The 12,208-nt window shown below is 43.0% G+C and overlaps 2 protein-coding genes across 4 annotated transcripts in view; both read right to left on the bottom strand.

Annotated features, from left to right (window-relative positions):
- UBA2 (ubiquitin like modifier activating enzyme 2) overlaps positions 1-4,926 on the bottom strand; it is a 37,985-nt gene extending 33,059 nt beyond the window's left edge. Inside the window, exons 1-3 of one of the 2 annotated variants that reach the window (XM_036108489.2) lie at positions 4,731-4,926; positions 2,770-2,853; positions 1,342-1,412 (exon numbers count right to left, since the gene is read on the bottom strand). In XM_036108489.2, the coding sequence (XP_035964382.1) occupies positions 1,342-1,412; positions 2,770-2,853; positions 4,731-4,868 (293 nt within the window). In that variant the 5' untranslated portion in view covers positions 4,869-4,926. Of the gene's footprint in view, positions 1-1,341; positions 1,413-2,546; positions 2,690-2,769; positions 2,854-4,730 lie in introns of those variants that run through there. The other variant, XM_036108491.2, reaches the window with a different exon arrangement.
- Positions 4,927-8,939: 4,013 nt separating this feature from the next.
- The window catches only part of PDCD2L (programmed cell death 2 like), a 28,162-nt gene continuing 24,893 nt past the window's right edge, over positions 8,940-12,208 (bottom strand). For both annotated transcript variants that reach the window (XM_036108496.2, XM_036108495.2), the window contains one exon: positions 8,940-9,116. In XM_036108496.2, coding sequence (XP_035964389.2) covers positions 9,074-9,116 — 43 coding nt within the window. In that variant the 3' untranslated portion in view covers positions 8,940-9,073. The remainder of the gene's footprint in view (positions 9,117-12,208) is intronic.

Below are 12,208 nucleotides of genomic sequence, written 5' to 3'. Positions count from 1 at the left end.
TCACCAGTCCCACCAGGCCTTCTCCGGGCAGCCTGGGAACATACAAAGAACACATTCCCAGGATCTGCCTGGCCTCTGGCTTCACCTCACATGGTCAGGATCAGGCAAGGTTCAGGCCTCTAGGGTCCCCGCTTTTAGCAGCACTGGGAAAGCAGCGCAGGGTAAGGGGGTTATGGAGCTACAGGAGGGTTTGCAGAGCAAACATGCAGAAATAAAAAAAATTGGATACAGATTTCCTGAGAAAGTGTAACACTTGCTCTAATTCCAGACCTCAAACAAGAAGTAATTATTTCTAATACCACTTACTTGTAAGTTAGGCAACAACTATAAAGGATCATTTAGACCCAGGGTTCCTTTGTTCCAACACTTCCAAAATTACATATTTACTCTATCTTTACTGAGATCAGAGCATATTTATGTATGGTGAAAACTATGGTCCCGTCACAATTCCTAGCGTTATATTACAAAAGTCATAGTCCAAATAAACAAGTTATTTTGGGAAGGAACCTTTTAAACTGAAAAAGACCAGAACTGAAATCAGTCAGAATGAGAGCAATATATTTAGAAGTCTGAATCATCACATACAAGGATTTTTCATAGTTTAAGTGTATCTGTATTTAAAACAAAACTATAGGGGCACCTGGGTGGCTCAGTCGGTTAGCCGGCTGCCTTCAGCTCAGGTCATGATCCCAGGGTCCTGGGATCGGGGTCCGCATTGGGCTCCCTGCCCTGCAGGAAGCCTGCTTCTCCCTCTCCCACTCCCCCCTGCTTGTGTTGCCTCTCTCACTGTGTCTCTCTCTGTCATATAAATAAATAAATCTTTAAAAAAAACAAAAAAACAAAAAAACAAAACTATAAGGCCTTTTATGTTTCCAAATAACTTATTTATTTAAAGTATTAAAATATCTTACCTCTTATTTCCTCTTATCTAACTCATTTAAATCATATATATAAACTGTTAATAAAACTCAACTTACTTGGGCACAAGCTACCACATTTTAATTTTTCTAGAAAAATCATTTTTTCTTTTGTAAGTTTTTATTTAAATTTCAGGTAATTAACATACAGTATAATAATAGTTATGTAGTGATTCAAGACTTACATACAACACCTGGTGCTCATCACAAGTGCCCTCCTTAATCCCCATCACATATTTTACCCACCCCCAACCAACCTCCCCTCTGATAACCATCAGTTTGTTCTTTATAGTTAGGATAGAAAAATCATTTTTAAAAACCAGAATGACTTCAAACTCCTGTATCTGGCTACTAAAAATACCTAACGCTTTTGAAGTTTAATTGACAACAAACACAATTTTGCAACATAATAATTAGAACATACTTCATGATGCTGTCATGGTAGGCTATGATATTAGCTTTTGGGTAAAACTGCAGTACACTTTCTTTGGCAACCTGGAAAAACAAACAACACTAAATTACTAATTTACTAAATAGCTACAACATTTCTCTCTGTATGTCAAGTTTATTTATGGCACACAACACTGCCATTTCACCTACTTACATATCCTATTTATATTAAAAACTAAAGAAATATAAAAATGTGACAAAATCTCATTAAGATTAAGCTATACACATATTTATAAAATAACAGGAGAACTGGCCCCTTCCCTTATACACATCTACATGAATGGCAAGCTTCAACAAAAACATAAAATGCAGTAACTAAGTGTGATTTGTTCATTCATTCAACATTTACTGAGTATCTTCTATGTGCCAGATCTGCATGAAGCACTTGGTGAGCCAAAGTGACACTGATCAATGTTGATAAACAGAACTACAAGCTATGATAAATGATACCTAGAAAAAGTAGAAGCTATAGGGCGCCTGGCTGGCTCAGTCAGAACAGGCTACTCTTGATCTCAGGGTTGTGAGTTCGAGCCCCGCATTGGGTATAGACATTACTTAGATAAGCAAAAAAAATTTAAAGAAAAAGTAGAAGTTGTTAGGAGAGGAAGGTCTGACTTAGTCTACGAGGTTTAGTCAGAGTGTATCCCTAGAGAAGAAAGCCAAAATTTGAAAACTAAAAACGAGAAAACAGTGGGAGTTTGTCAAAAAGGTTGGGAGAAAAGCAAAGTGAAAAGATGTTTTAAAACACTGAATCAAGGGGCGCCTGGGTGGCTCAGTCGTTAAGCGTCTGCCTTCAGCTCAGGTCATGATCCCAGAGTCCTGGGATCGAGCCCCACATCGGGCTCCCTGCTCAGCGGGAAGCCTGCTTCTCCCTTTCCCGCTCCCCCTGCTTGTGTTCCCTCTCTCGCTGTCTCTCTCTCTGTCAAATAAATAAAATCTTTAAAATCAATCAGTCAATCAATCAATCCCTGAATCAAGATGGAATACTCAAGGAACTAACGAAAGGTCAAGGTGGCTAGAACCTCAGGGAAGGCCACCCTTTTAGAAAAAGTGCAACAAGAACATAGGCTGTAGTTTCTCTTGCCCTCAAATACAGCAGTCAACCTCTGGGGAACACTGGAACAATGCTCATCCTAAGCAAACAATCAGAAATTTAAATATGAAGGGGACACCATTTACTGGATTGGGTAGAGCACATCTACTTCCTCAGCAGACCAAAACAGGAGGGTGTAGTCCTTTACATCTTTATTCTTCACAATCTCTCAAGTAAAAAGAGGTGGCTTCCCCCATATGCTCCCTCCTACTGAAAAGTCCCAATTAATCTGATAACAGAAAGAGAAGATCCATCAAAGTGCAGAAATATTAATGAATAAATAGAAACAGTATATAAGAATAATGTTACCTGGGCCTTTGATCTTCCAACATGTTTCTTTTGAAACAAAAACTGCCTGTTGAGGTTGCTGACATCGATAGTATCCAGATCAATCTACAAGTGCATAAACTCCAGATAAATCACAAATTTTCTGGTATGTTTGAGCAATATCACTATCCTCAGCATCCATAAACCAAAACTTTTGCTATTTGTTACATTAGCAGAGAAAATGCTTTTCATTTTCAACCAGTAATAGCAAAATTATTAAACTGATAAAAATAATTTAACACATATTTTAAAGAACTTGGGATTTAATTTCAGAGATAACTTTCTCAAAAATATTTTAGAAAGGACACATCTTTTTGTTTGTTTAATCCTTCTGGAAAGTATGTTTGGAAATTCCTTAGATGCCATAAAATTATATGTCTGTTGAAAATAAATATATAATTCATTTATCTATCAATCTAATTAATTACTCTTTCAAATCGAGTATGTTAGATTTAACTGTGACTTCTTTTCTTAAATGATACTTGGCAGAGTTACTGAATGTTTGCTGCTTTAGTTCAAAGTCTTCATCTACACACAACTCTATTTACAATTATTATTAACCTAAGGGCTGTTAAAGGAAATGTCTACACGAGGTTAAAAATGTGTCACATTTTAAGTTTTATCTAATTGCTGCTTAAATAAACATAAGGGAAGAAAATAATAATGACTTAAAGACTTTCATTCCATTTCAATAAATTTATATGAAGAGTAATCAAACGTTCTAATCATGAAACAGCTTAACAGTTTGGGTTATAATTTCTCAAAATCATTATATAACCACCTAAACATTTTCTATTTGTACTTTCCACATTTATTACAAAAATTAAATCAAATAAAAAAGAATGAGCATTTTTCAGGTGCCCAATCCACGGTCTTGTCTATTACAAAACGGTTCTTTTAAAAATGCAGCAGTAGTTACCAGCTAAAGCACAATCGTATCTGGATCTGCAGTACAGAACTGGATGGGAAGACTAACCTTTTAACAGCCAAAGAAAAAATGTGTAAATTCTTTTCCCTCCAGTCACTCATTTATTAGTTCAGTCTGCTACTTCTACTTTTTCCATTCCGTGCTTCCACCACACCTTAAGACAATTTAAACTCACATCCAAATTCCTAACATCCCCAATCTCTAAAAAGTTTAATATAAATAATTTAAAATTACAGCCACTCTACGTGAGTGCAAAAGTTAAAATCCTCACCAACATCTTTAACGACATAAGCGACTGTGTCTACGGAGATAATGACAGTCACGCAGATTGTAACCACAAGAGAGGAGCGCGAGTCCCAAAAGAGTCCTGCCACTTGCTTCGTGACCCAAGTAAGTTACTAAAACCCCTCTAAATCTCACTTTTCTTCTCATCTGTTAAAAAAAAGGGATGAAAATGGCGTTTGCAACCTTACGGAGGCAGCGAAGATTAGATGCGTTAATGCAAGTTAACCGCTCAGAACTGCGCCGGGCTCGGGACAAGCGCTCAGTATGTATTGGCTCCTATTACCGCCACCCTCTGCTCTGGACCAGTATTTCTGAGTTAAGGGAGACCGCCAAAATGAAGTCACAACATCCACGAGACTCAAACAATCACCTCCGCCTCCCACTAAAGCTGGGGAACAGCTCTGAAGCGAAAAGACACGAGGCCGCTCCCACAACCTAGAGCCGCCACAAATTAGCGCTGCCAGGGAGGCAGGGGGCGGCCGCGCGGCGCGACGCCCGGAAGACCCCGGCCCGCGGCCTCTCTGGCGTCCCGAGCGGACCGGGCGTGCAGGGAGGCCCGCTCCGGCCCCGCCGAAGAGCGCCCTCTCCGCAGGGAGCCACGACCCCGGGGCTTCCAGGCCTGCTGCCGCCACCCCCGCCACCTCAACTCTGGTCCCGACCTCCGGAGCCCGAGCCCCCGGCCCCGGCAATACGGCCCGCCATTCAGCCCGCGCGTACGCCTGGCCCTCACCAGGTCGATGTGGGAGAAGCCGGTGAGCACAAGGTTCTTGAGGAGCTCGCAGCCGATGCCACCCGCGCCCACCACCAGCACCCGGCCCCCGGCCACGGCCTCGGCCAGCTCCCGGGGCAGTCCCCGCGACAGTGCCATGGCGGGACGACCACGAGCCGCGGCGGAGGCGGAGGCGCGAGAACTGAGCCGCGGCCGGAAGCAGGTGGGGGAAGGGCGGCCCAGCTTCCGTTCCTGCGCACTGCGGCCGCCGGTTGGCGCCGAGCGGGCGACGCCCGGGACCTGTGGAGTGAACTGCTTGGGTCCAGGCTGGGCTTTGCGCGAAGGAGCTCTCACACCTCCCGCCGTACTCCAGGCGGTCGTGTTTTTCACGCGCAAAGAACCGCTGTCTGGCTTTAGGAAACCTAAGGGCCACCTTTTAGCCTGGGGTTTGAACTCGCAGCCAAGGCTTACAGGTTAGAAAACAGATGCCCCTGTATGTAAAGAGCTCCTACAAATTAACAACAAAACAAATACCACCCAAACAACAAATATAGGCCAAGGATGTGAACAGGCACTCACAAAGGAAATGAATATGATCAATAAACATAAAATTTAAAGAAAGAAATGTAAAATAGTACTTAAATCATTTTCACTTATGAAGCCAGCAAACAAAAAAGTGCAACATTCCGTGTAGTCAAGAGATAGGAAAACAAGCATTCCCGTAGCTATCAAGTAAGGATTCTAAAGCAAAGCTTTTCTAGAGAGTGTTATAAGATAAACTGAAGCATATTTAAAAATTTTTGTTTGAGCAAACTCGATTTGAATTGGGCAGCATTCAGTCTAGGAGATAAAAAAGCTCTGAGGAGCTGTACCAAATGAAAGACTTTCATGGCTAGCAGAGAAAAGGAGCAAGGAAATTATACAAAAGTGGGTTGGTTATTGCAAGGTTACTTTCCTTTAGGGGATTATCAGGTAGATTACCTTTTTAAAATTTTAAATATTTAAGTAATCTCTACACACAATGTGGGGCTCAAACTCACAACCCTTAGATCAAGAGTTGCACACTCATCAGACTGGGCCAGCCAGGCACCCCTGATCAGGCAATTCCTGATGGACTGGTTTAAAATTCCATTTCTGGGAGAACCCTAACTGTAAGTCTCTGCTTGGTGATGTGAGGCTTAGCCTAAGCAACTCCATTTTGGGCTTGTTGTCTTTTTTTTTTTTTTAAACAAGGGTAATTTGGAAATATGATTCAAAAATCCTCACAATATAACATTAAATGATTGGGGCATCTGGGTGGCTCAGTCGGTTAAGCGACTGCCTTCGGCTCAGGTCATGGTCTCAGGGTCCTGGGATCGAGCCCCTTTCCCACTTCCCCTGCTTGTGTTCCCTCTCTCGCTGTCTCTCTCTGTCAAATAAACAGAAAATCTTTAAAGAAAAAAAAAGATACAAAACTATTTGTAAGATTAAATTTTGTAAAAACAAAAATATATTAAAAAGCAGGAAGAAAACCACAGTTAATATTTTGTGTATCTGTGTGTGATGGAATCGTGAATAATTTTTATTTATTTTTTAGGATTTTCTGTATTTCCAGATGTTCATGCTCCTCAAAGAAAATGCTAACTCTGAAATCAGAAAAAATTATCCCAAATACTAAAAAGAAAGATAATTATGTAATGTGATCGAGGTGCTTGTAAAAAAGAAACAAAAGGCTAAAAATGGAGTCACTTGTGCTAAACCAAGGTTAATACCTAACCTAATTGCAGTTTCAGCCTTTCTCAGGAGTGGAATTTCCTGGTCAGCACTAGTGATTTAATCTGCCTGAGGTTAGGTAACCTTGCCTGAAATAATCTACTCTTCTAACTTCCTGTCCCACCATCCTTCTGCCAATAAACACCTCCCATTTTGAACACCTCAGAACTCCTTTCTACTTGCTAGATGGGATGTTGTCAGAATCATGAATCATTGAATAAAGCCAGTTAGATCTTCAAACTCATTAGTTGAATTTTGTTTTTTAACATACTAAATATTGCTACAACAGCAATCATATTACAATATGTAAATGTATGAAGTTAACATATTGCACACTTTAAATTTACACAATATTATATGTCGAATATATTCAGTAAGAAAAAAAATTTTTTAAGTTTTTTTTTTTTTATTCATTCGAGACACAGAGATAGAGAGAGAGAGAGAGCATGAGCAGGGGGAGAAGCAGAGGGAGGGGGAGAAGCAGACTCCTCGCTGAGCAGGGAGCCCGATGCAGGACTCGATCCCAGGACCCTGGGATCATGACCTGAGCCGAAGGCAGACGCTTAACCATCTGAGCCACCCAGGCGCCCCTCAGTAAGAAAAAATTTTTAAAAGAAAAAAGGTAAAGATAGAAAACAGAGGAAAATGCTTTTGACTTCTGTGGTCTTTCTCATCAGCTGCTTGGTTCACCAACCACACACCAAGCTGGTCTAGTCTCTGAGGAATACTCAGGCTGCTGTTCTGAGGCATGAGTGCAGGAAGTGCCGGAGTACTCCCTGGGGGGCGGGGGTGGGGAACCCCTGCGCAGCCGGCTGCTGATGTTCCTTCCCTACATAGGGCTGACTTTTACAAAAACCCCATCCTGGCAGTTAAATTTAAAGGAGACCCTTCCCAGGATGCTGATCTTACTTATCCCTCTGGACACTCAGCGAATGGGAGCCACCTTCCTTGGCTTCTCTCCTGCCTCCCTTCTCTTCCCCTAGACGGGGCTAGGCTTAGTTACCTAATTCTGAGGGCCTGTGCTTTTCTTTGTGGATTTGGATTTGTGTGTGTGAGTTTGAGTATAAAGTGTAAAATGCTTGCCCACCTTAACAAATTCAAATAGGATACAAGTGCAGGAAGTGAAAGCTCAAAGTCCCACCCATACCTAATCCTACTCTTTGGGGCCCTTGATGGCCTTTGTCTTTCCTTTTTTTTAAAATAATCTCTACTCCCAAGTGGGGCTAGAACTCAAGAGGTATGCATGCTCTTCTGACTGAGCCAGCCAGGTGCCCCTGCAGTTTTACATTTAAAGGGGTTCACACTGGACTTATATTCTCATTATCCTATTTCCCTGACAATATATAACAACCTTACCGTTGTTTGCTGTGCTTTGCCTGGTAACTTCCTGTGACTGGTTCCATGCATCCCACATGTCTTTATCTTCAGCTGAAGGTGGTATTTGAGGTAATAGCTTGGGACATTTCAAGGAGTTACTCAGTTTTTCTGGGTATCTCCCATCTATATAGGAGGTATACATAAACTTCTGTTTTTCACCTGTCAATCTGTCTTTTCTTATAGGGAGGTCTCAGCTAAGTACCTAGAAGGGTAAAGAGAAAATTATTCTTCCTCCCCTACATGCCTAAAGCCTCACTGACCAGCACGTTCAGTTTGTACACAGCCAGCCACTTTCCCTCGGGTGCCCCGGGAGGCAGGATCAGGTGGTGTTCCCACCAGTCACACGCTGCCCAGGAGAACCCCTCCTCATGATAATCTGGACCCTAATGTGTTATTTGCCAGAGTAGCAAATCAAACTGTTTAGAGCAGTTTCCTCATCTACGCAGGCAAAAAGCAAGTCTGTACAGTTGGTGGGCATGTTTTCATACTGCTGTCAAAGTGTAGCAGAATGGAAGGGGTTAACATAAAAACCAAAAGGAGAAAGGGGAGATTGGAAAAGTGACCACCTGGAAGAAGGGACAATGTCCAGAATAGAGAAGGGGCCCCTTTGCTGGGATACTGCAGGGGCAGAAGGTGGGACGGGGTGAGGGTGGGGACCATGAGTAGGGAGAACACAGGGCAGGTCTAAACAGCTAGGTGGCCCTAGCTAAATAGCAGGGTGGGAGCCTCAAGAAGCCGGGGTGGGTCGAGTGGTTTGGTCAACATCCAGGGACTGCAACAGAGCGCAGTGAAGTACGGAGGCAGCAGAGGTGGGGTAAGAGGCTGACCGCTGCCCTTGGCTCTTCGGCCGCTCTCCCTCCGACAAAGCCCATTAGGTTGCTTGTGCAGGGAACACCCGCAATCTGGGCTGGAGAGGAGCCACATTCTGAGCTGCCTCTGTGGAGACAAGCAAACTGGCCCTGGGAGGGTAGACCGGTCCACAGCCAGAAGCTTCTAAATCTCACCGCAGCCCCAGCACAGGTGCCAGAAAGCAAAAAGGACCACACTTACAACAAAGAGTGAATAATCTGTGAGTCAAAATGAAGTAAAAATACACAAATCTGGACATTAAAATTTACTTTAATTTATATAAATAAAAGGAAATGCTCTACTTAAATAATGATTCATCTGGGTCTTCTTGTATGATACAAAGTTCTTCCATGGGAGTCTGATGATTTTGAGGCCAGCAACTCTTCTTACATGTGTAAATTAGAATTGTTCCAAATTCTACAGAAAGACCTGAAAGACACAACATATTCAGGATTCTAACAAAGAGGAAATGTTAGGAGATACACTCACTATTTAAAGGTTTGCTTAGTGGATAGAGCCCAGACTCTGGAGCAAGACTACCTGAGTTTAAATCCCAGTTCTACCACCTGAGTAAGGGACTTCACCGCTCTGTAATAATGACCGCATTTATCATGATGATAAGATTGTTGTGAAGAGGGGTGCCTGGGTGACTCAGTCAGTTAGATGTCTGCCTTCGGCTCAGGTCAGGATCCCAGGGTCCTGCGATCAAGCCCTATGTCGGGCTCCCTGCTCAGCAGGGAGTTGCTTCTCCCTCTCCCTCTGCCCCTTGTCCCTACTTGTGCTCGTGCTTGCACGCTCTCTCTTCCAAATAAATAAATAAAATCTTAAAAAAAAGAAAAGATTGTTGTGAGGAGGATTAAATAAACTAGTGCATGTAAGATACTTAGAACAGAGCCTGGCATATCTTAAGTGCTCAATGTAAAACAAAGAGGTTAAGCAACGAGAAGATAATAGAAGGAGAACGATGACGCAATATCAGGGTAAATCACAGGAGTGATTTTACCCGATAAGCTGAAAAAATTAGGAAACAGGAAAACCAGTGTTCACTACCTTTCAGCCACATTCCTCCCCACAGTAAGTGACCGCTGATGACAAAAAGCAGATTTAATAGGAAATATACTTTAAAGTCTTTATTATAACTGTCTAGGATACTGGACACTGAAAATCAGGGTTTTTTTTATAGATTTTATTTATTTATTTGACAGAGAGAGAGCACAAGCAGGGGGAGCGGCAGGCAGAGGGAGAAACAGGCTCCCCACATAGCAGGGAGCCTGATGTGGGGCTCGATCCCAGGACCCTGGGATGACCTGAGCCGAAGGCAAATGCTTGCTTAACTGACTGAGCCACCTAGGTGCCCATCACTGAAAATCATTTAAAAATATGTCACAGGGCTGGGCAAGGGGTGGGGGCACCTGGGTGACACAGCTGGTTAAGCATCTGACTCTTGGTATCAGCTCAGGTCTTGATTTCAGGGTCGTGAGTTCAAGCCCTTGTTGGGATCGATGCTAGACACTGAGCCTACTTAAAAAAAAAAAGGGGGGGGGTTCGTGGGTGACTCAGTCAGTTAAGCATCCAACTCTTGATTTCGGCTCAGGTCATGATCTCAGGATCCTGAGATCGAGCCCTGTGTCAGGCCCCAAGCTCAGCATGGACTGTGCTTGAGGTTCTCTCCTTCTCCCTCTGCTCATACTCTCTCTCTCTCTCTCAAATAAATAAATAAATAAAATCTTAAAAAAAAAATTTCATGGGGCTCCTGGCTGGCTCAGTCAGTGGGTTGGGCATGTGACTCTTGATCTCGGGGTCATGAGTTCGAGCCCCAAGTTGCATGTGGAGCTTGCTTGCTTACTTAACTTACACACATACATAAATAAATATCACACTAAGAGAACACACTACCTCCAAAAAAGGATTCTCTCTCTCTCTCTCTCTCACACACACACACACACACACACACACACACACACAATCCTAAGTGCTTACAGAAATTTATCAATGTACAGAGCCATGAAGAATAACACCAAGAAAACATGATCAACAAGAACTCCTGCTGATATCAGAACGGTGAAACAAGTCAACACGAGGAGCTAGACAACTGGTTTGGAGCAGCAAAGGAAAACCACTTTTTTTTTTTTTTTAAAGATTTTTTCTTTATTTATTTGACAGAGAGACAGCGAGAGAGGGAACACAAGCAGGGGGACTGGGAGAGGGAGAAGCAGGCTTCCCGCTGAGCAGGGAGCCCAATGTGGGCCTCGATCCCAGGACCCTGGGATCATGACCTGAGCCGAAGGCAGACGCTTAACAACTGAGCCACCCAGGTGCCCCAGGAAAAACACTTTGAAAAGAAAATGCAGGCAGGGATAATGGAAAGAAAAGCACTAAAGACAGAACTAACAAGGCCAAAATAGAGCTGATTTGGGAGAAATGACCTGGTGAATTTGAGATAATTTCCAACCAGAATATGCAACATGTACTTTGCAGAGGGCATAAGAAGGCTGCAGTCTGAGAACTAGTAGCCACCAGGGTAGAAAGGAGCAGCGGAAAGGAATCAGATGGAACAAAATACCAAACAGCGGAGTACTGAACATGAGGCCTGAGCCCAGGGCCCTAGCATAGAAGGGCGAGGGAGGGGTAGGAGAAAGAGGAAACTGAGAAAGAGGAAACTATCTGGAGGTCAAAACAGCCCCAGTATGCATCTAATGAAAAACAGCATAGGCCACAAGGAACAGAAAAGACAGGTGAAACCTAATTACAGGTAGAAAGGAGAAAGGGAAGGCTTAAGAGAATGGCAGTGAACGCAGAGGGAAAGAGGAAAGATGGGAGTACAGGAGAAGAAAGGTGACCAACACAACTGTTACTGCTTCGTAGAAAAGCTACACATGCAACAGAAAAAATATTCAGAAATTCAAAAAAAAGAAAGAAAGAAAGAAAAACTAAATGCAAGTCTGAAAATCCACCTTGTCCCAGGATGAAAGGATTATGGAACAATACAACAGCAAGACACACTAGTTCAGAGACTGGACTTCAGGAATAAAGAAAAATCTACAGGTGCTAGCATAAACGCTGGTTACAAAGTGGGGGGAAATCAGGCCACCCTCAGACTTCACTCACAGCCTAAAGATCTCAATATAAAGGATCTTAGGGATTGGGAGAAAAATGTACTTCTCTGTGAAACGGGGCCACGGCAGATGACAGGAGAGCCAGAGGGGCTCTCACTGTGAGGACATAACAGCAGCAGGTCTACCACCGTCGGGAGGAAAGAAAATGGGACCTCAGGATTTTATACATGGGTTGTCCTTCAATACAAAGGCAGACATTCTGAAGTAAGAATAACCACTATAAGCCCTCCTTAAGGCTATCACCTGATAGAATGTAGCTGCCAGAGAAGAATCAAAATAAAAGATTCAGGAATGGAAAAGCTCACTGAAAAGAATGGTGTGAACACACAGACCACTGAAACACAGAACAAAAGCTTATTAGCTGTGACAATCATGGTGACAAGAGTACAGACTTATAAACCTCAA

The sequence above is a fragment of the Halichoerus grypus genome, chromosome 15 (genome assembly GCF_964656455.1).
Source record: "Halichoerus grypus chromosome 15, mHalGry1.hap1.1, whole genome shotgun sequence".
In the NCBI taxonomy this organism is placed as follows: Eukaryota; Metazoa; Chordata; class Mammalia; order Carnivora; family Phocidae; genus Halichoerus; species Halichoerus grypus.
This window is presented reverse-complemented; position numbering and strand designations above follow the sequence as displayed.